Source organism: Stylophora pistillata, chromosome 12 (genome assembly GCF_964205215.1).
Source record: "Stylophora pistillata chromosome 12, jaStyPist1.2, whole genome shotgun sequence".
Taxonomy (NCBI): Eukaryota; Metazoa; Cnidaria; class Anthozoa; order Scleractinia; family Pocilloporidae; genus Stylophora; species Stylophora pistillata.
The window spans coordinates 2,267,501-2,291,792 of NC_142530.1; the positions used below are offsets into that span (position 1 = coordinate 2,267,501).

Here is a 24,292-nt window from a genome sequence, read left to right on the forward strand (position 1 = left end):
AAATTGTACATCAATGCGTGGTTACAATGCGTGATTGTTTTGCTGTAGTCTTTCATGTGACAAATCACTGTCGATCTCAACCCGGCACACAACTGAGTTAATCAGTGTGTGCTCATCGTCATTGTAAACTTCTTTATTTAAATGCTGTCGACTTCTAATCACAGCTTGCATCTAAGATTCACTGATGACACATTTGATCTTGATATTGGAGCCACTATAGGTAAGAGTTAAAGATATAAGGCTACATGACATTCATAAATGAACAAAAAGGAATAATTTTGAAACAAACAAAATGCTCTGGTTTCGTGTAGGTTTGTATTTTGGCTAGCTTTTTTGTACCCTGCCTCACAGGATACTTACTTCACAGAAGTGTTGATAAAAAAAAAATAAAGAAAACACTAGCGACCATTCATCTATCATTTCAAAATGCCTCAACCGTTTTAACCTTTTAAGAGTTATTGACATCTAGTTTCTCCTAACATTATCACTGCTGAACCAAACATCAAGTTTATGAGAAGAACAGAAATGATCACAAACTGAAGAAGTGCTTGATTGTAAAGCAAATTCTCCTTGTCAGCCCCTTAGGAAATGTTTAGAGAACAGTTTGGAGAATATGCATACTGGTGTTAGGGTGTAGAAGGTAAATTACAAGATAATAATAATAATAGTAATAATAATAATAATAATAATTTAGCAATGGACATCCACTGGGTGGCTCTTCTTGTCCACTGTTTCCAGATTGAATTGGAATTTAGAAGATAGATAAGTTTTTACACCTTCGTCATTACCTTTTAGGGGATAGGAATCATTTGATCCTTTCTATTCTTTCCATGGCTGTAGTTACACTTTGCAGTCAACTCTCTGGTAAGCAGAGACCTTTGGGAATTGAAAAATAAAATGTCAGTCAGTAGAGCTCTCCACCTATGATTTCCCATATTTCCATAAGCAGACACAATAAAAAAAAAAAGGGTTGATGTCTGCTTTTTGGAGATTTAATTAGCAGGTGTTAATTATGTTTTATTGGACAAATGGAGATTCGATAAAACAGATCCCCACTGTTCTGTTGCCCTGTCAAGAGTCATACTCCTGTTGATTTACAAATTAAAAACAAATTTCGTTTTCCACTCTTGTGCTTTGTAATCTGCACACAAGATATATAACCATATCATCTATTCATACCTAAACCTTTTTCAGTATGCAGTATGGCCAGCTTCCAAGTAATGTTTAGGGCTCAGTTCCGTAAACCTTGGAAAACGTTGCCAACCACCTTATTATCAATTATTTTCACGCGACTTTAATTTTGCATATTTGGAATATGTATATTTCGCGGGACTTAAAAATCGCAATTTTGATGAATCACCGTTTTTCAAGGTAATCAAATTTCATGAATTAAGTAACTGGTGCTCGTTTTTTAAACTTCCATTTCTGTATTTTATTTAATCATAACGGAATAGAAACCTCAAATGCAATAAACAACTGGCTGAAATGGTCGACAACATCAGCAATGTAGCAACATCTTTTAAAAGAGTTGATACAAGCAAGATGAGTCCAATAATGAGGAATAAGGGTGTACGTTGAACTGAAATTTGAGCCATCTTACTCATGTAAACTCCTAGCAGACGGAAAGCTTAAATAAAAGACTTTATAAAGGTCTCTAAATTTGCTTCTTCAATTTTCGCAGCACCCTTTTTACACTGGACTTTAATTTTGAAAATTTTTTTTAAATCATGAAAATCAAGTGTTGCAAAAATAAGTTATAATAAGCTAAATACCTCGGTATCTGATCGACAGCATAACCTGTTGTGTTATCAATTAGCAGTTAATGGAGTTTATACATGTAGTGCTGTCTAACTTGAAATAAGGCTGTCCAACCTAAAACATTACAGCACCATGTCATCTGTACTATGTACTTTGATTAAAACTAAATTCTCAACTGTTTCCATGGAAAGAAATCACTCCATGTTTAATTAATGTGTCAACATATTTTCCTATAAATCATGTAGCCACTGTTTTCCAGGTAACCTTCACCTTGCATATTCTCCATACTGTTCTCTATACATTTCCTAGGGTGCTGAAAGGGAGAATTTCTTTTCCAAGCAAGAGCATCTGTTATTGGTGATCATTTCTTTTATTCTCCTGACCTTAATGTGTGATTCAGGGGTGATATTGTAAGGAGAAATGTAATACTGGTCACTCTGAGGGGCTAGGATCTATTTCTGTTATTGCATGACATGTGATCTCCATTTTAGGGTTGTTATTTTGTGGAAATTATTATTGTTTATATCATTCTGGTCTGGAATGACAACAACATTTTCCTTTTTGTTTTTTTTCACTTTAATTTTTTTTTTCAATTTTCGAACACTGGTGTTGACTTCAAAGTTAAAACTTTGACTGTGGATGGAAATAAAGCTAAACTAGCAATTTGGGTAAGAACTGCTCTTGGTGAACAACAAGGACACAATTGTAATTCACAATTTTATGTGACAGCCTTGGGACTGGGTTTAATAGTCCAGATAATCACAAAATTATATGGATATAAATGAGCCAAGACTATTTAAGAATTGTTTCATGCTTAGCATGCGTATATCAAGTTATGGATGCACGCAGGGAGTTTGGAGAGCATGAGAGAAGCGTAAGAGTTGCTCGAGGCGCAGCCGAGAGCAACTCTAGCTTCTTGAGTGCTCTCCAAACTTCCCAAGTGCATCTATAACTCGATATATGCACAGCTAAAAGCATGAAACAATTCTTTTATAACATACAAAACAATTTGGGTGCTGAATGACGTTTTTGTAATGTTTTTTGAAATGAAAGTTGCCCGAAAATGTTGGCGTCTCCGTAATTTGTTTTGTAGATTTTGTAATTAAATGGTTTTCAGTAGAGTTAACAAATGTAACCAAAAAACGTCATCAACAGAGACGTTTGCCTTTAAAAGTCGCCACAGACAAATTTGTAGTCTTCTTAGTTTTTGTTGAATGTCTTTCAGCTAAAATTTTCTCCAGCTCCTGTTCCGATAAATCGGGAAACAGGCCTGTTGTGTTTCGTTTAATTTTCGTTGTGCTTATTGGCTTGACTACTTGCGGGAAGGTTGAAAGCCAAAGAAAAGTTTGGTTGGTCTTCCATTTACTGATATCGCTTTCCAAAACTTTAACTAAGGAACTCACATGACGGAAAGTTTGCAGCTATTTTAAAACTGCACACGTCATTTTATTGAGCACGGCCGTGCATACATAAAGATTTTGTTCATGTTGACGCAATAGGAGTTAGATAGGACTAACGCACGCACTATGTTATAAAACTAGATATTCATCATTAATTAGATTTATATTATGCAAGAAATGAAACACATTCTCTCATGATTGTGTTTTCTTGTTAACATTTCCCTAAAGTATGAACAAAAAGTTAATTTAAAAGCTAATCAACAAAGTTAACTAAGGTTTGTTCTATTTGTTGGGAAGTGAGAGTTGTAAATAAGTGGTATCGCAGCAATGGAATGATTGTAAATGAGACAAAACACCAGGCTATAGTCTTGGGAAAAACAGGCCACTCCTTCTCTTTTCCATTAAAAGGTTCTTTGGATCAGTATATTTGGAATAAATATTGACAATAGGTTGCGTTTTGATAATTATATATCAACTATTTTCAAGAGAATAAATGGCCAGTTCAATGTAATGCTAAGATTTTGTAAACTTATCTCTAAAGATACTCTACTAAGATTGTCTAAGGCTTTTGTTATGCCACATTTTAACTATTGTTCATCTGTATGGCACTTTTGTTGTGCATGTAATACTGAGAAGATAGATACTTTAAACAAGCGAATTCTTAGATTTATCTTGCAGGATTATAATTCTCCCCATGACTCTCTACTTTGCAAAGTTAACTCCAAATCTCTGTATAAAAGACACCTTCAGACTTTCTTAATTATATTGTACATGAGCTTTGTTTTTTAACTGCTATCCAGGCTATCTAAGAAATATGTTTAGTTTCCGATCTGTATCCTGTAATCTATTTTGTCTCTACCGTCTACAAAAACTACTACATATGGTTTTCACTCCTTTTCATATATGGCTTCAAAACTATGGAACTCTATTCCAGACTCTTTTAGAACGTGTGACTTTTCTGATTTCAAGCTCAAGATTCTACAGTATGACTCTTTCTCATAGTTAAATTTTAGATTTTTACATTTTAGTAGTATTTAGAATTATACTTGTAACTCGAAGACACTAGCTTATCTTTTAGCTACTCCAAATTCGAGATTAAATAAAGTATATGTAGGTATGTATGTATGTACATTGACCATATATCCTCATGTAAATTAGCTTGTTTCAAGCTGCTACAGCTTGTGGGCGTCACTAATTCTATCATTCCTTTAAGCTGTATAAATGGAATAATGTCCATTGTTTTGTTTTGTTTTTTTTTTTTTGCTGTATTAAACACTTCCTAAAACATTCAACTGCTTCAGGAGGCAGATCCAATTCAGTTCTAACAGAAGTTTCATATATTTGCTGTGTTTGATGGAAAAAAAATTGTTGCAGATTTCAAATGTGAGTAATTATTAATTATAAAAATGGGACCAGAGAAGTAAGTCCAGGTGATCGGTAACTCCAGATAATCAAAGTTTAACTGTACTATTGGATTACTTCTGATAATTAATAAGTATTTTAATGGTATAACATCAATTGTTTTTTCTTTTTTTTTTTCAGGACACAGCAGGACAGGAACTGTTCAGAACACTGACTCCTAGCTACTACAGGGGAGCACAAGGAGTTATTTTAGGTAACAATGATGAAATGATTTTATAACCTCTTTCCTGGCAGTTATCATTGTTTAGAATATTTACGATTGGTTTAGCATTTCTCAGGTGTTTCATTAAGGGCCAGGCACCGAATAACAGAAATGTTCACCGAATAAAGAAACTCTTGATTGTTGAAAAATTCTCCTTGTCAGCACCTTAGGAAATGTTTAGAGAACAATGTGGAGAATATTTCCGCATTTCCACACAACACAGAAATAACTGTCAGGTTTTTGCTCTATTTTTGTATTTTTATAAACAAGTTAATGTTTAGCATTTTTATTTGACCCATGTAAATTAAAAATGCACAAAAACAAAAGATATTTTCACAACCGCTCTTGGGCCCACTATATTTTGGTCAAAAACTCGTTCATCCATACCCAAGTAGCTGGATATTGATCAGTTGCCATCGGAAAAACAGAAGGGAATTTTCCCTCTCAAAGCTTTCGCTTTCGGGTGATGATGAGACTTTCACTCGGGTCCTTGTAAATATGTGGTGGTTCTTGCATTGTGGAAGCCTCCTCTCATGAAAGAAAAGTGAGAATAACAAATATTGTGTTTAACAACTCAGCCATCTAAAATATCGCTTTAATTTTGTGTTTCATCTGTACTGTAAGCACTCCAGAAGCTATTTTGATCTACATCTCTTTTTCAACTGCAGTTACGTTCCCATACCATGTTTTTGATTCCTTTTCAATGTTGAAAGCTAGTGTTACTGTTCTTGTCCCAGTAAGAAAGAGGTGTTTCAGTATTACCAAATTAAATTTTGAGCGACGCTAAAATATTTCAGTGACAAGGTTGAGAAACTCGGAGAAATGGAACTCTGAGTGCTTCCTGAAGGAGTCAAACCTTCCAAATTCCGACTAGTACTTCAAGCTAGTGTTACTACCATTTCAACTTTGTTGCATGATATATCCAAATTATTTCGTTACTCCCACCGACGCAGCCCCAAACAGTACTTCAAGTGCTTTACCACTTAGCCATAGGAGACTCGTGGTAGGCTGAGTCTTTCGACTGGGTCCATGGTCCATGAAATATGAAGTCCCTTCATATTCTTACTGCATTTTTAATGCAGAATAGCGCGGTATTATAAAAAGATTAAACAATCAACCTAAATAAGTTACTTTCTTTATCCACACTTCTTACTTCTCTCCCGCTTTAGTGCTCTGCAGTGTGTCCGTTCTAACTAAAAGAATGCTCGGCATGCCCGGCTTAATTGGATTGTTTCGTTGTTTTGATGTTTCTGTTAGACTGCTAACCATCAAACGCAAAGCAGTCGATCATCATGACAACATTTTGCTGAGTTGAAACGCTTCTCGTCAAGAGGAAACAATTGTAGGAGAGGACCATCATTAATAACTGCTTCCACTTCTCTTGCTGTTTCTCCGATTGTTCATTTTATTCGTTTGCTGAATTCAAATATGTTAACTGCCAACCCATGCGACAGTATTACCGGTGAACTTTACAGTCTGAGAGTTACAAATGTACATTAAAGGCCGTATGAGTCGTATAGTCATTGGTAGAAAAGGCTGTCCAACGCTTGCAAAAATTCTCGTGGATGTGGTGGCCAGCCTCTGACAATTAGTGTCCTTTGTTTCGGTTTGCGGTTTGACAGATATCATGATTATACCTGTTGAGCCAAAAAATATTATCGCTACTTCTAAAGGATAAGCTCACAACTACTATCAGTGAAAGTACGCCTTGAAAATTTTCACCAAAGACATATCGGTCTTAATTTCATCATAGTAGTAAAATACACTCCGCAATATATTTGCTCCTGTCGTGATATGGCTTACTACTTCCAATGTGTTAGGACAAGTCGCGCGTATCATTTCTCAGGATCACCTGTGCAGACCTTTATTTGGCCGGATCACTGAGCCTGCCTCGCAAGTAGACAGTTTCTTTGAAAGAAAATGTTTACTCGTGTTTTTGAAGACGATTCACATGCTACGGAGTATTTCCCTTTGCCAAAAAAAAAGAAAGCTTACAAGAGAAAGCCTCAGGTATTCAAGATTGCAGGTCTTCAATTAAATGTTATCATGGTTTCATAGGTCAACGCATGACGGAAGTTCTTGATCAGTATTCGTATGTTAAACTCCACTTTCAGACACTCGGCAAACATCACGCAAGTTGTTCATGCGATGAAAGTGGAGTTGTTTCCCTAGTCTGCGGTGCAAATAAAGTTTGTGGTCTTCACTGACGACAGAGATTATCCGCTCAATTAACACTTATCTTGAGCATCAATGCGTCATAACAAACCCTGCGTCTTTTTCAAAAGCGCCACCCCAAGGAGTGTCTTTTTCGTTTTGATTTAATTTTTTAATTCAATTTTTTTTTTTATTTCTTCGGATGGGGAGTATGGCGGTCGGAGGATTTCGGTGGTGTCGGGACAAAAGTTAAGTGATTCCCCATAAGGCTCTGTGATATTCTTCTGATTCCTCCGCATTGGCAGTTAATTTACAGCAAGAAATATGATTTTTTTTGTTTTCAATCAATTTCCTTTCAAGTCCCCTACTCCTTTATACTCTGTTAGCGACAACTGATCCCTTTCTGTTCCCCCCGAGAACCATATGACCTCCCAAAATCCTCCGGACCCCCCGCAACAATGACTGGTCACTTATTAACAGCTTTTTAAAGGCATGTCAGGCATCCTGCAAATTCCAACATGGACGAATATGTACTCCATATCCATGCATCGAAAAGTAAATTACTTGCTGACTTTAAAACTCATAACCTTAAACAATATCACTCAACTTCACGACAGATTAAACCAAACTCGTTTCCATGCGCTCAAGAGGAGGAAAGTGAAAACTAGAGCTGTGTTGTGAATAAACAGAGATATATATTTCCATTCTTTTGAAATTTGTCCTGTTCTTCAAACAGATTGAATATACTCTGAGTTTTAAGAAGAGCAAGGGAGAAATTGGAAATCCATGCAACTTGCAGCCAGATATTTTATTTGCGTTCCGCTTTTCACCAGTCCCCATTTTGTGATGTCATCGTACTGATTGTGAGGTGTGTGATGCAGTGCGTCAAAACATTTCAGACTTACCTTGGTTTAAGGCACTTTCATCAAATCCTTCCCAAGAGCGACTGCGAATGAGGTGGCGTTTGCTCGGTTTGGCCTTTGTTGATTAGAGCGCTGACAGCTTTGAACTTGCATTATAGGTGGCGCACCCAAATTTCGAGCCATAAAAAGATCGTCGAATGCCAACTGTATTCAAAACTGCTTTCAATGATTTTTGATGAGGAATTTTTCTCAGGAGCTATTCGGTTGCGTGATGGTAGCATGAAGTGTAACGGGTTCGCTCCTTTCATTAATTCATGTTATTGAGGAGTCCACTGAAGCAGTCTCATTCTTTGTGTTTCTTCATTTATTACTATTTTTCTTCTTGGTATTATTTTTAGTCGAAGATGACGTTCGTGGTCACCAGAGCTACTTGGACACATAGACAGACGTAAAGACAAACAAAAATGTAGTTTTAAGAATAATTTCCATGTGAATGGCCATGGCCAGCACATCGCTTAAGCCTCTCCGACATGGCCAGCAAATAGGGATCACTACGGCTGAGATTGGATCAATTTTTTCAGACGAGATCATTGAAGTTTTAGGGATCAAGGATCAAAATTATCCGAAATTTTTGGAACATGGATCACGAAATATAGATGAAAATTGATATCATTATGCAATCCACGTACCTTATTGCGACCCTGTGATTTCGTTTTGTCTGGGGGTCAGCACGCGTCACGTATCGATCTGTCATTCATGTCGCAGCGGATGATCATTTTGACAAAACAACTTGTTGGGGCGAAATCCATGTCTCTGTGCTGAATTATTGAAGAATCTCATGAAACAGTGGGTATTATTCATTATTTGCCGTATCTGTTCTAATTTTAACTTAAAGCATTTTTCAGTTGAATTTTGATCTCGAAAAAGCTCGAAGACTCCAGAGTCCTTCATTTTTTAGTACCATTTAATCAGTGCCTTCAAGCCACGAAATCAAATTTAATTCATTTGACTGGTTTCCGGCGGCTTAGGACAAAATGTTAAAGTCCTAAAAAACCAGTCAGTCCTTGTTATAATAACAGCGCACAGCTGTACTTGTAACTCAATAGCACGGAGTGTATCTCAAGCTACTCACTTCGAGCAGACTTTATTTCTATTCCATTTCTAGTCTACTCTTCGTGATTTGACAAGCATAGTTTGATCACAAGAAAGTCTTTTGCGCTGAAAAGAACAAACGGAATGGGAAGAACCTATATATACTTTGGTTAAGACACTATTTACCAATTAAAAGACTCTTAAGGGCGATAAACTTTCTGAAACAGAGTCAAACTGAAGGCATCGAAGCAAGTTAACTTTAGCGATCGATTGTTGACTAAGTATTCTCTAAATACCATATCTGATGATGCGTGCGACACTCTGAAACGCGCATTTCGTACCCTTAGAGTTTCTGAAAAGTAGTTCTCAAAAGGAAAATTTATGAATATGAAAGTAAGGGACGAAATTTTCGCTACGTTCGACTTATTTGTCCTGTCCAGACGACCTTCTGGTAATCCGATGCATTCATAGCAAGAGAAGGGAATTTTCCCTCAGCGGATGCTTTCGCTTTCAACTGTTTGAGCCGGAAACCTGTCATCGAGAAAATCATCACCGAAATTTGGTAAGTTTTGGAGATTCTAGTCAGTACTAGTGTACTACATTGAAAACGTTGAAAGTATTACATTATTAGAAAATAGGTGCCGGGAAGTGCCCCACTTTAAGCTTTCAAATAATTACTGTAAGGGACGAACGTTTTGGTACAGTCACCCTACCTGCCCTGTCTAGGTAATTCGATGCACTGGAGACAGAAGGGAATTTTCGCTTCGAATACTTTCGCTTTCCATTGTTTGGGCAACCTGCAATCGAAACCTTTTCAATGTCTGGCAGGATGTGTAAGTTCTTGACTCTGCCGCTATTTTTCAACTAAACAAAGCACCCGTAAAACGGAGCAGAATGATTGACGGTTTTCTTGACCTTGTACTTTTTTATAATAGCGATGACACCGCGAAAAAAGTCCTGAACTTACTGCATCACCGCGTGAAAATTTGACTGACCCATACTGTCACATGTTTAAAGCCCGTACCTGATTTACCCATAAAAATGTTCTTCTCTGGCACAAATTAAACCCACGCTACGTATTTGCAGGGATTATAGATAAACTCGATTACTATACTACTGATGTTTTCTCGCAAGTTCAAATGGGTCCCTCGCTAGTAAGCACATCGTATGTTACTTTATCAATACGGTTGATTTAGCTCCGCTTTAATCCTCTTGTAATGGAATTTTGCCATCCGAATAAGCTAGATTCAGTGCTGACGAGGGTCATCGATAATTGTACAAAAGTCCACTGAACAATGAAAACAACTGCGTAAATATGTTTGTCACGTCGACCACACGGACACAGTACACTGCAAAATTCGAGATCGCCTCGCAACACCGCAACGTGTTCTGCAATTACCAATTAATTGTGTCAATAACAAACTGCGCATAAACTCAGGGATGAGCACATACCCTTCTTACAATTGAAAATAATAGTCATTGGACAGTTGTTATTTGTTTCCAATGTGGACCTATCAACTTACTCACTTACTGGGTGGTTTTTTTTTTTTTTTTTTTTTTTTCTTTTTTTCATTTGGATTGGTTGGTATCGCGTAGGATATTAAGTTTTAATAGCTAATGGCTTTTTTGTTTGTATTGGGTTCTTAACTGTGCGATTTGGGCTGTCCAATTACAAACACTTGCGGGTAGTTGGACAAGTGAAATCGGACAGTTTGGACTTGAAACAGCCAATAGATAGTGGTAATAGGTCCAATTCGGTCTGGAATCATACGAGTGATTACAAAATTGGAAGACCGCAAAGCCGGAGTCCGATTTGTCAATCACGAGTATGATTACTGACTATATTGGACGACACGAGGTCCTGTTACCAATAGCCCATTTCCGAATTGCCTTTAGTCTCTTTTTCAAAGCGAGCCCTGGCGCTCATCCTTTCGTATGGTAATAACTTTTTATTCACATGCAAATTAAACTCATTTTCATACGTATGGTTGAGCACTAGGCCTCGTTTTGAAAAAGAGGCCAAACGTAATTCGGAAATGGCCTATTAATCACAAAAATTACAATTTCCGAGAAAAAGAAACACATTTATTTAAGAAAATATCTCCGTTGGAGTTATTTTCTAAATTAAATAAGAAAGTCCTTAATTTTGGAGATTTCCCATTTATTTCTTCTTTGAGTAAGTGGTTGTTGCTATGGTTATTGCAATCAATTCTGTGATTGGTGGATGCTATCTGAGTAAAACCACTCCAGAGGCTGAGAAAAAAATTGATTAAACTCGCTAATGAAAAACAATTTGTTTCTGCCAAGGCCTCATCAAACGTGAATATCGTCATGGCGATGGAATTTAGCAAAGAACAGCTCAACTACTACAGGATTTGTTACGTTGTCACTGATTTATTAACCGAGGGTCTGCGAATCATCTTCAAACAAGAATGGGACAATCTCTACCGTGCGACACCGTCAGGGGAATGGAAAGATCTAGCTAGAAATGGAGTGGACTTTAAAAACAAGGAATCTGCTCGGAACCAAACAAGAAATGCACATCTCCTTACAACCATGATTGGTGGAAACAGAGCTGATTGGGATTGTACAATGTTGTTCTATGCCATTCTTTTCTCAGATTGTATTCACAGTACAAACACAGTCGTCAGATCAAATGTCGATGCCCTTAGAAAGTTTCGAAATGAAGATTTTGCGCACATGTCGGAAGGAAATCTTTCAGACCTGCAGCTTCAAAACATCATTGGTAAAGTTCAAAATGCATTTCAAGCGCTCGGTCTTTCCACGGTAAAAATTAAAGAAATTAAAAATCAAACAAGTTTTCCCACTGAGGAGCTGAGAAATATTTTGAGAAAGGTGGAAGATTTTAAAAAAGAACTTCAGGAAAAAGAGAAGGAACTGCAGGAAAAGGAAGAAGAACGACAGGTCCTTGAAGATCAGGTAAACAAAAATATCTCTCCCTTTTGTGTCCTCCCTCCCAAACCTTCACATGACGTGGCAAGTCGCGACCGAGAGGTGGCTGAAATAAGACAAGAGCTTAAAGAACTTAAAAAAGCAAATCAACACAAACTTAGTTACCTTTACATCTCAGGGAATCCTGGAAGTGGAAAGTCTCAACTGGCTGCCTTCGTGGCAGAGCGATTCTACGGAGAAGTCAACGATCTTCCATGTAGTACCTCATTTGTGATGACGATTAATGGTGAAAGTCCAGCTACTATACTGGAATCGTACGTGGCTTTTTCTCGGCATCTAAGGTGTCCCGAGTACTCAGTGACAAACACCCTTCATTCAGAAGATTTGACAATAAATAAGATCACAGATCTCAAATCTTTGATCGGAACGAAGATTGGGCTTTACACGTCGTGGCTGCTTGTAGTCGACAATGTCAAGAGTATATTACTTACGCATGTCCATCTACCCGAAGCTGAAAATGAGACGTGGGCAGGAGGCCAGTTGCTCATCACAACTCAAGACAGAGAGTCAATTCCTCCAGCAAGCTCCTTCAATAAACACATCTCAGTAAGCAGAGGAATGCATCTTGATGACGTCAGTTGTTTATTGCAAAATCTCTCAGGAATTTCGGACAAAGAGATGGAAATCAAAGTTGCCCAAGCGTTAGACCATCAGCCTCTTGCACTGGCGAGCGCCGCCGCTTATGTCAGAGACCTTAGACAGACATCAAATTTTGGTTGGAAAGAATACCTTGCAAAACTTGAAACAGGCCAAAGAGATGCCACGGAGACCTTTCTTATTGAAGTCAACCCAAGCTATCCAAACTCCATGACTAAAGCAACATCACTGGCAGTAGAAACAGCCAGGGTATCAAACAAAGCTATTCACCACGCTTTTAATTTCCTTTCTCTGAGTGCACCACAACCATTAAGTCTTAATATCATTGAAAATTTCATAACAAGTGTAGATGAAGAAATTCAAGACAAAGAGATGATTCGTTCAAAGATACAAAGGTGCTCACTCATGATGTTGGAAAGAGAAGAAACTGGCGTTTACATTCGTGTACATCAGGTCGTACATAAATGCATTAAAACTGTGGCTGCAGCTCATTCGGGGGAAAAGCACAACGAAGTCGTCAGTGGAGTGATTGGATCATTCAGTCGTTTTGTAGAAAAATATCTATCAAAGGATAACGATGAGTTATATGCTTTAATAAACAGCAGACATGTTGTTCCTCATTTAAAAAATTTAGCCACAGAACTTGAGGGATATTTTTCTAAGAAGTTCATGTCTCAAGTCCACCGAAGCGAATTTTTAAAGGACCATGCCAAAGACCTCCTCAGAATGAGCAAGTTGTGCCATAAACATTGTGAATACGAAACTTCGAGACGATTTATCAATATGGCAATGAATGTATCCAACGTAGAAGAACATGACACCGACTTTGGCGTTGTATCTATATATTCCCAAATGGGAAAAGTGCACGCTAGGCTAGGTGACCTGAGTCAGGCAAAAGGGTATCATGATCGTGCACTAGCCATTCGTCTGAAAAAGCTTGGATCTGAGCATGTTCACGTCGCGACTTCTTACGGTTACCTGGGTTCTGTACACAAATGGCTGGGTGACATGACCCAGGCAAAAGATTATCATGATCGTGCACTGGCCATTCGTCTGAAAAAGCTTGGATCTGAGCATGTTGACGTCGCGACTTCTTACTGTAAACTGGGTTCTGTACACCAAGAGCTGGGTGACCTGAGTCAGGCAAAAGATTATCATGATCGTGCACTGGCCATTCGTCTGAAAAAGCTTGGATCTGAGCATGTTAACGTCGCAGCTTCTTACAGTACACTAGGTTCTGTACACAAAAGGCTGGGTGACCTGAGTCAGGCAAAAGATTATCATGATCGTGCACTGGCCATTCGTCTGAAAAAGCGTGCATCTGAGCATGTTGACGTCGCAGCTTCTTACAGTCACCTGGGTTCTGTACACCAAGAGCTGGGTGACCTGAGTCAGGCAAAAGATTATCATGATCGTGCACTGGCCATTCGTCTGAAAAAGCTTGGATCTGAGCATGTTGACGTCGCGACTTCTTACAGTAAACTGGGTTCTGTACACAAAAAGCTGGGTGACCTGAGTCAGGCAAAAGATTATCATGATCGTGCACTGGCCATTCGTCTGAAAAAGCTTGGATCTGAGCATGTTGACGTCGCGACTTCTTACTGTAAACTGGGTTCTGTACACCAAGAGCTGGGTGACCTGAGTCAGGCAAAAGATTATCATGATCGTGCACTGGCCATTCGTCTGAAAAAGCTTGGATCTGAGCATGTTGACGTCGCGACTTCTTACTGTAAACTGGGTTCTGTACACCAAGAGCTGGGTGACCTGAGTCAGGCAAAAGATTATCATGATCGTGCACTGGCCATTCGTCTGAAAAAGCTTGGATCTGAGCATGTTGACGTCGCGACTTCTTACTGTAAACTGGGTTCTGTACACCAAGAGCTGGGTGACCTGAGTCAGGCAAAAGATTATCATGATCGTGCACTGGCCATTCGTCTGAAAAAGCTTGGATCTGAGCATGTTGACGTCGCGACTTCTTACTGTAAACTGGGTTCTGTACACCAAGAGCTGGGTGACCTGAGTCAGGCAAAAGATTATCATGATCGTGCACTGGCCATTCGTCTGAAAAAGCTTGGATCTGAGCATGTTGACGTCGCGACTTCTTAATGTAAACTGGGTTCTGTACACCAAGAGCTGGGTGACCTGACTCAGGCAAAAGATTATCATGATCGTGCACTGGCCATTTGTCTGAAAAAGCTTTGACCCGAACACATTGAGGTCGCAGCCTCTAGCAATAACTCGAGGCCTGTGCACCATAATTTCGATTAGAAGCGTAAGGGTTTGTTGCCATTAATCCAAAAGAATTTGGATCTGACAATGTGAGGGTTGCGACTTGTTGCAATAACCTGCGTTATGTACAGTCTAGGTTGAGTAAACTGGAGATCTAATTTTCCGAAAAAAATCATTTCCGCAAGCTAACAAGATTCCAATTTTTAGGGTATTTCCTGGATTGGTGTGACAACTCATCGTCATAGCGACGTGAAAAGACAATGTAAGAGTTCGTATAACCCCTCCCTCGTTAAGGAAGGAAGATGGTTGTAGAATGTTAAGAGCTAATAACCGTAGATGGTAATAGTGTAGGTCTAACAGAGTCTAAAATTTTTCCATTGTCAAAATGCCCGGCAAGTCAAGCTGGGGGTCAAAGCAGATGAAGAAACCCAAGACTGAATTGCCAATTCTCAAAGCCATGCGGTCGTGTGATGGTGGCGTTCTCACGATATACCTCTTTTCGTATCTACTTTCTGCGCAGCTGTCAACAAGTCGTTGGAATCTGGAAAAATTTGGAGGCTTTGGTGATCGCTAAAGATACAAACCAAGTGGTGATAAATCCTAACGTAAGCAGTTTGAAATCTAGCGCGAAAGAATCCTTCAAGATGGCGCCCGCTCTAAAGCTCACACGTGCTCTGCGCTTCTTTAATATCAGGCTGGCTGCCAATTTGATCTCCCTTCGAATGATGTTGCTTTGAACCCTGGTCCTATCGACCTACGAGTTTGAGGTCAAGGCAGAGGAATAAGGATTGGGCAATGAAACATTCAACACCTAACAGACGCTAAGTTTGAACAACACTCGTTGTCGCTTAATGCCCACAAGCATTCAGCAAACAAAGTTGACGTACTAATCTTAACCGAGACCTTTTGTAGCACTAAAAAGCCCGACTCGTTTTACCAAGTACATGGTTATGACTTATTCCGGAAGGACAGAGTTGGAAAGCAACGGGGAGGAGTAATGATTTATGTGAATGACAAACTACAAGCAAAAAGTCGCCCAGATCTGATGACAACTGAAATCGAAATGCTCTGGTTTGAAGTATGCTCTTTTAAATCAAAGCGCTCATTGCTCATTGCTGGTGTCTATAGACCCCTGTCGTCCACGTCTGAGGTTGACTCAAGCATTGCAAAAAACATCGAAAAAGCCTATTTGTTGAACAAAGAAATGATTCTCTAAGGAGATTTTAATGTTGATTTCCTAAATGCAAAACGAGCAAGTAAACACAAACTCATTAAAACACAAGCAGTTTGTGAAGCAGCCCCTAGAACTGCTAAGAAATAAACCACCAAATTCATCGTCATGCGTTCCTCTTAAGCACATTAAGGACCTCACAGCAGAAATCGTAAATAAACCATAGTTCATCATTCACATATCACACCGAAAAATATCTCGGAGTTGCTAAAACTGGTGCCATCCCAAAAGGCGGGGGGATCTGACGATCTCGGTGCTAGGATAATGGAAATAGCTGCCCCTGCAATCATCTTACCACTAAGTCGGCTTATTAACCACTGCATTGATACAGGAAATTTCCCGTCTGCATGGAAAACTGCCAAAGTTACGCCTATCTACAAGGGGCAAGGAAGTAAAGAGAAGAACATTTATCGTCCAATCTCAGTATTCCCTTTACTATCAAAAATTTTTGAGAAACATATCCACCAAGCCCTGTACAACTACATGAGAAACAACAACTTCTTGTACACCTTGCAGTCAGGTTTCCGAAGATCCTACTCTACGGAGACAGCGCTCATTCGGCTGATGGATCAGTTGTTATCTGACATGGATAGTAAAGACCAAGTCAGTGGGATCGTATTTGTGGATTACAAGAAGGCCTTCGACTTAATTGACCATGACATACTTCTGTCCAAGCTCGAGGCATACGGTATAACATCTAGGGAACTGATGCTCTTAACGAACTACTTAAAGGGCAGAAGGAGCTCAGTTGTCATTGATGAATAAAGAATAAAGGCTGATCACACACGGTGTTCCGCAAGGATCGGTCCTGGACCACTGCTATTTATCATCTTTTTAAATGATCTCCAAACTCAGTCTCTAAGTCAACTGTAGACATCTACGCAGACGACACAACGTTAAGTATTTCTGCTGTAGTCACAGATCTACCTGCATCTCAGCAGAGGCTCCAAAAGGACATAAACAAAATTGCAGACTGGACTTCTGAAAACAAGATGGTACGTAATGCCTCTAAAACAAACATTCTTCTAGTAACTGGCAAACGACTAAAAAAGAAAGCTCCAGACACGAATCTTAACTATCATGCAACGGTTGCGAGATTGAGCAAATAACTTCACAGAAACTACTTGGAGTAAAATTGGACAATCACGTGAGTTTTACTGAACACATAGATGACATTTGTAAAAAAGTGTCACTACGTATTGCGGTGCTGAAGAAGATTAAGCGTAACCTGCCTCTAGCTGAGCGTAAGCTATATTTCAACGCCTTGATCAAGCCAATAATGTGCATGGTGTACTGCGTCAGAGGAGAACGTTAACCACGTATCCAAGCTGCAAAAGCGAGCAGCTCGAGTAATCTTGGATGCTGATATCGGGGAAAGAAGCGAGATGCTTTTTAGACGACTCGATTGGCTGCCACTTAAGAAAGAATTAAACCTTAAAAGGACTAGTTTAATATTTAGGCGCATCAAAGGTGAAAATAGTTGTCGGAGCTATTAACAGAACTTTTAACGAGAAACTCAGACCGAAACACCAGAACCAGTCGCAAAGGAAAATATAACTTAGTGTACCCCTCCTATAATAGAAAAACGGAAGGGGGGCGAACTTTTCAGGCCAGTGGAGCAAAACTACGGAACAGCATACCTTTAGACATTCGCAAGAAAGACTCCATTGGCTCTTTTAAATCTTCTGTTCGAAAATATGTTTTATCCAAGAACTCTTGGCTTAGTTTTTAGTTGTGCATATCCAGATTTTATCCAGGGTTTTTTATCATTATTATTATTATTATTATTATTATTATTATTATCCTATAAGTGTAAATAGTTTTTAACTTTTAACTTACTGGTTCGTCAGTTTTTAACTGTTATGTGTTACCCTCTGTAAATAAAGTTGTTATTTACTTACTAATTTATTTCATTTAATAATGTCTAACTTTTTCATTTTTTCTATATCATTTTCCGAGCTAGCTCCAGCGCATTTCCAGTTACGCAAACATAGCTTCATAAAAATTTCACCTAATGCGATTTCTCATTGTACCTAAACAAGACTGGTCTCGCCCACCAAAGTAAAGACCACAATTTAAAATAAATTTCCATATACCTTGGTCTTTGTTTTTCACACTGAAAATGGCCTTTGGACGCTGGAACCTGACAATGGCGGACTCGTCGTCGGTCGTTTCCGCAGTGTGCGCGGTACTTAAATGGGGTGAAAGAAAGTGGACGAGACTTTATTTTGCTTTCTCCCTACACGCCACACTTCGCACTTCCATACTGCTCGCGTCAATTGCCTTCGCTCTGAAGACGATTTGAGACGAGTCGGGAAAAAGAAAATACAAAATACTAGATACCATTGCTAGCGCTACCTCTCCTTGGGAGTAGCAGGCCGAGTCTTTGGTTTCAATTTCCGCCGAATTTCTCTCTGTAGAAAATGGTACGGAACACTTCGTGCTGTCGGGAAAGTAGCCCTCTTTCCCCTCAACCCCTCTTCCCCCTCAACCCCTCTTCCCCCTCAACCCCTCAACCTCTCTTTCCCCTCAACCCCTCTTCCCCCTCAACCCCTCTTCCCCCTCAACCCCTCTTCCCAACTCAACCCCTCTTCGCCCTCAACCCCTCTTCCCCCTCAAACCCTCTTCCCCCTCAAACCCTCTTCCCCCTCAAACCCTCTTCCCCCTCAACCTCTCTTCTCCCAACCCCTCTTCCCCCTCAACCCCTCTTCCCCCTTAACCCCTCTTTCCCCTCAACCCCTCTTCCCCCTCAACCCCTCTTCCCCCTCAACCCCTCTTCCCCCTCAACCCCTCTTCCCCCTCAACCCCTCTTCCCCCTCAACCCCTCTTCCCCCTCGACCCCTCTTCCCCCTCAACCCCTCTTCCCCCTCACCCCCTCCCCTCCCAACCCACCTCCATATGAGCAGAGCCCTTTGCATGGGCCGTATATGGAGTTTACCCTCCCATGAGTGCCAAATCTCTCTTTTTTCATTTTCTCACTCAAAAAAGATGCTCGTTGTAAACCTGCTATAAATTCCAATGCCCTACAAGTAATTCTGGTGGAGGCACGGTGGCCTCATGGTTGGTGCGTTTGAATCCGGATCGAGTGGTCCGGGTTCGAGCCCCGGCCGGGACATTGTGTTGTGTTCAGATACAATGAAATATATGAAGTTCATATATTTGAACTGCGGTATTAGATACGTATGATGCACGATCCTCGCAGTAGAGCGCTGCACTAGTATCGCAGAGGTCAGTGGTTCGAATCCCGTACAGGCCTGATTTTTTTCAGGTCTGATTTTCGCTATTGCTTAAATAGCGCTATCTACTGCGAGGATCGTGCATCATACGTATTGTGTTGTGTTCTTAGCCAATGCACTTTACTCTCACAGTACCTCTCTTCACACAGGTGTATAAATGGCTACCGGCAATTTAATGCTGGGGGTAACCCTGCGATGGACTGGCATCCCATCCAGGGGGGAGTAAAAATACTCCTAGTCGCTTCATGCTACAGAAACCGGAGTTAAGTACCGGCCTAATGGGCCACGAGGCTCGTAAACAGACTTTACCTTATACGTAATTCTGACGCCCTGATTACTCAATTCCTTTTTCCCTCCCCTTCCAAGAGTACCCCAGAAACGAGGCTGCTTGAAGGAATATCATTTGAGGGGATGCATGTCTATCAAAAGAAAGGTTTGGCCAGTTTGATTTCATGGTTGAAGTTGGAGAAACATCATCACGACGGATTTCAGGGGACCTTTCTTTCTCAAGTTTTCTATCAAGAGCAATTATTGAATGTCCAGCGTAATCCAAGACTGCAATGGTTTTGCTTGACTTCACTCTATGATTGGTCCAGAAAACTTACCCCACTGTACTCAAGTAGTTTCCTTCCTTTTAACTCTCTAACTCCCATGAGTGACCAAGACAGAAATTCTCCTTACAAAGTCAATACAATATCAAGCAGACAAGTGACGACTGAGAATGAAAAAAATATCAACTAGGGGAGAATTCGTTGATCCAATTCAAAATTCTCCAAAGCAACATCACTCGAACTATATAGCAGACAGTGAGGAGAATTTCTAACGAGGTCATGGGAGTAAAAGGGTTAACTTAAGTCATAAACGGCTCCTTGTGTTACTTTGCTTTGTTTTGATTGGCCGTTGAGGTTGCTATGGTTTCAGTGCTACGACGCTCGTGTTGCATTCAATGTTTCTTTCTTTCCCTTCCACTGTGGGTCAGGAAAAAATATATATTCAGACTACTATTGTAAAATAAAGGAGTCCTTACTTATTCAAGAACTTGAGCCAGCTTTCAACGTGGACGTCGGAAGTGAAAAGCTGTTGCTTTATTAATCTGCTCTAGTGTTATTGTTTGGTGTTAAGTTTTTTTGCTTAATCTTGGTTCCAGTCCCCTCACCTTAGTTATATATATACATTGCTGTTTTAAACTTCAACCGTTACATAATCAAAATGTGCAAGTTCAATATGTTTATCACTGCTGTTTGTGTCTTATTTTTGATCATATTCAAAATGGTTTGCTAAGAGAAGTCGGTTCTTCTGATTCTTATTCTTATTCCCAAGGTAGGGAAACGAATAAAAAATCGAATATATTTGATCAATTTGATCCATTTTATTCATCTTTTTATCACAAGATAAAATTAATAGAAGCAGAATTATTATTGCGCCTATTCAGCAAACTACGGACCTCCCATGATCCTTTGTGGCTCTTATAATTGTCAGCGGTCTTTTTCCTAAATGTGAAGACGTGTCTATGAAATAAAAATATGGTCATGACGAAATGAACTGAATCAGCTCAAATATTGGCCGAATTCAGCAATAAAGCAATCTGTATATAGCTGGTTCAAAGAGTCAACTTTTGTTCGAAAAATGGACAACGATGTTCTTACCACACTGAAGATCTTGATTATTGGAGAAAGCGGCGTTGGAAAATCCAAGTAATGTCATTCAAACCGTTGCTACATATTTCGGAAGCCATTGACTCCGAACCAACGAACCAACGAACGAGTGTCATAACAGAGGATCATTGTAAATCGAATTATATTCGCATCTTCAAAACTGTACATCAATGCGTGGTTACAATGCGTGGTTACAATGCGTGATTGTTTTGCTGTCGTCTATTATGTGACAAATCACTGTCGATCTCAACCCGGCACACAACTGAGTTAATCAGTGTGTGCTCATCGTCATTGTAAACTTCTTTATTTAAATGCTGTCTACTTCTAATCACAGCTTGCTTCTAAGATTCACTGATGACACATTTGATCTTGATATTGGAGCCACTATAGGTAAAAGTTAAAGATATAAGACTACATGATATTCATAAATGAACAAAATGGAATAATTTTGAAACAATCAAAATGCTGTGGTTTCATATAGGTTTGTATTTTGGCTAGCTTTTTTGTACCCTGCCTCGTAGGATATTTCACAGAGGTGTTGATAAAAAAAAAAAAAGAAAACACTAGCGGCCATTCATTTATCATTTCAATGCCTCAACCGTTTTAACCTTTTAAGAGTTATTGACATCTAGTTTCTCCTAACATTATCACTTCTGAACCAAACATCAAGACTATGAGAAGAACAGAAATGATCACAAACTGAAGACATGCTTGATTGTAAAACAAATTCTCCTTGTCAGCCCCTTAGAGAACAGTTTGGAGAATATGCATACTAATGTTAGGATGCAGGGGGTTAATTACAAGATAGAGAAGTTTTTGCACCTTTGTCATTTCTTTTTAGGGGATAGGAATCATTTGATCCTTTCTATTCTTTCCATGGCTGTAGTTACACTATGCAATTAACTCTCTGGTAAGCAGAGACCTTTGCGAATTGAAAAATAGAATGTCAGTCAGTAGAGCTCTCCACCTATGATTTCCCATATTTCCATTAGCAGACAAAAGAAAACAATGGTTAATGTCTGCTTTTGGGAGATTTAATTAGCAGGTGTTAATTACATGTTTTATTGGACAAATGGACATTTGATAAAACAGATCCCCACTGTTCTGTTTCTCTGTCAAGGGTCATATTTCTGTTGATTTACAAATTAAAAAACAAATTTCGTTTTCCACTCGTGTGCTTTGTAACCTGCACGTAAGATATATAAACATATTGATCTGTTCATGCTTTCACCTTTTTCAGTATGCTGTATGGCTAGCTTCTAAGTAATGTTTAGGCTCAGTTCCTTAAACCTTGGAAAACACTACCAACCACCTTATTATCAATTATTTTCACACGACTTTAATTTGGTGTATTTGGAATAAAATATTTCGTGGAACTTAAAATTCACAATTTTGATGAATCACTGTTTTTCAAGGTAATTAAATTTTGCAAATCAAGCAACTGGTGCTGGTTTTTTAAACTTCCATTTCTGTATTTTATTTAATCATAACGGAATAGAAACCTCAAATGCAATAAAAGACTGGCTGAAATGTTCGACAATATCAGCAACTTAGTAACATCTTTTAAAAGGGCTGAAACAAGCAAGATGAGTCAGATGATGAGGAATAGGGTACACATTGAACTGAAATTTGAGCCATCCTACTTGTATGTTAACTCCTAGCAGAGGGAAAGCTTAAATAAAGGATTTTATAAAGGTCTCTAAATTTCGCTTCTTTAATTTTTGCAGCACCTTCTTTTCGCAGGACTTTAATTTCGCAAATTTTCTTAAATTGTGCAAATCTAGTCTCTGGAAAATAAGTTATAATAAGGTAAATACCTTGGTATCTGATCAACAGCATAACCTGTTGTGTTATCAATTAGCAGTTAATGGGTTTAATAGTCCGGATAATCACAAAATTATATGGATATAAATGAGCCAAGACTATTTCAGAATTGTTTCATGCTTATATCGAGTTATGGATGCACACGGGGAGTTTGAAGAGCACGAGAGAAGCGTAAGAGTTGCTCGAGGCTGCGCCTCGAGCAACTCTAGCTTCTTGAGTGCTCTCCAAACTTCCCAAGTGCATCTATAACTCGATAAATGCACAGCTAAAAGCATGAAACAATTCTTTTATAACATACAAAACAATTTGGGTGCTGAATGACATTTTTGTAATGTTTTTTGAAATGAAAGTTGCCCGAAAATGTTGACGTCTCCGTAATTTGTTTTGTTGATTTTGTAATTAAATGGTTTTCGGTAGAGTTAACAAATGTAACCAAAAAACGTCATCAACAGAGACGTTTGCCTTTAAAAGTTGCCACAGACCAATTTGTAGTCTTCTTAGTTCTTGTTGAATGTCTTTCAGCTAAAATCTTCTCCAGCTCCTGTTCCGATAAATCGGGAAACAGGCCTGTTGTGTTTCGTTTAACTTTCGTTGTGCCTATTGGCTTGACTACTTGCGGGAAGGTCGAAAGCCAAAGAAAAGTTTGGTTGGTCTTCCATTTACTGATATCGCTTTCCGAAACTTTAACTTAAGGAATTCACATGACGGAAATTTTGCAGCTATTTTAAAACTGCACACGTCATTTTATTGAGCACGGCCGTGCATACATAAAGATTTTGTTCATGTTGACGCAATAGGAGTTAGATAGGACTAGCGCACGCACTATGTTATAAAACTAGACATTCATCATTAATTAGATTTATATTATGCAAGAAATGAAACACATTCTCTCATGATTGTGTTTTCTTGTTAACATTTCCCTAAAGTATGAACAAAAAGTTAATTTAAAAGTTAATCAACAAACTAAGGTTTGTTGTATTTGTCGGGAAGTGAGAGTTGCAAATAAGTGGTATCGCAGCAACGGAATGATTGTAAATGAGACAAAACACCAGGCCCAGGCTATAGTCTTGGGAAAAACAGGCCACTCCTTCTCTTTTCCATTAAAAGGTTCTTTGGATCAATATATTTGGAATAAATATTGACAACAGTTTGTGTTTTGATAATTATATATCAACTATTTTCAAGAAGATAAATGGCCAGTTCAATGTAATGCTAAGATTTTGTAAACTTATCTCTAAAGATACTCTGCTAAGATTGTATAAGGCTTTTATTATGCCACATTTTAACTATTGTTCGTCTGTATGGCACTTTTGTGGTGCATGTAATACTGAGAAGATAGATACTTTAAACAAGCGAATTCTTAGATTTATCTTGCAGGATTATAATTCTCCCTATGACTCTCTACTTCGCAAAGTTAACTCCAAATCTCTGTACAAAAGACACCTTCAGACTTTCTTAATTATATTGTACAAGAGCTTGTTTTTTAACTGCTATCCAGGCTATCTAAAGAAATATCTTTAGTTTCCTGTCTGTATCCTATAATCTATTTTGTCTCTACCGTTTACAAAAACTACTACATATGGTTTTCACTCCTTTTCATATATGGCTTTAAAACTATGTAACTCTATTCCGGACTCTATTAGAACATGTGACTTT

At 38.9% G+C, this 24,292-nt stretch overlaps 2 protein-coding genes and 2 long non-coding RNA genes across 4 annotated transcripts in view; 2 read left to right on the forward strand and 2 right to left on the reverse strand.

Moving 5' to 3' along the window:
- The window catches only part of LOC148718384 (uncharacterized), a 2,293-nt gene extending 394 nt beyond the window's left edge, over positions 1-1,899 (reverse strand). The window contains exons 1-2 of the long non-coding RNA XR_015994198.1: positions 1,773-1,899; positions 789-876 (exon numbers count right to left, since the gene is read on the reverse strand). This is a non-coding gene — a long non-coding RNA (uncharacterized LOC148718384). The remainder of the gene's footprint in view (positions 1-788; positions 877-1,772) is intronic.
- Positions 1,900-2,364: 465 nt separating this feature from the next.
- LOC148718385 (uncharacterized) lies at positions 2,365-18,035 on the forward strand. Its single transcript, XM_088741667.1, has 3 exons — positions 2,365-2,426; positions 4,701-4,773; positions 11,199-18,035. Exon 3 carries the CDS (start codon positions 11,223-11,225, stop codon positions 14,565-14,567), a length of 3,345 nt encoding a protein of 1,114 aa, XP_088597793.1. The 5' UTR covers positions 2,365-2,426; positions 4,701-4,773; positions 11,199-11,222; the 3' UTR covers positions 14,568-18,035.
- On the reverse strand, positions 5,053-7,098 carry LOC148718386 (uncharacterized). Its single transcript, XR_015994197.1, has 2 exons — positions 5,929-7,098; positions 5,053-5,310 (listed from the first exon to the last, which is right to left on the reverse strand). It is a non-coding gene; the product is annotated as an uncharacterized LOC148718386 (long non-coding RNA).
- LOC148718387 (uncharacterized) overlaps positions 8,558-24,292 on the forward strand; it is a 31,570-nt gene continuing 15,835 nt past the window's right edge. Inside the window, exon 1 of the mRNA XM_088741666.1 lies at positions 8,558-8,645. The gene's annotated coding sequence lies outside the window, so the exon portion shown is untranslated. The remainder of the gene's footprint in view (positions 8,646-24,292) is intronic.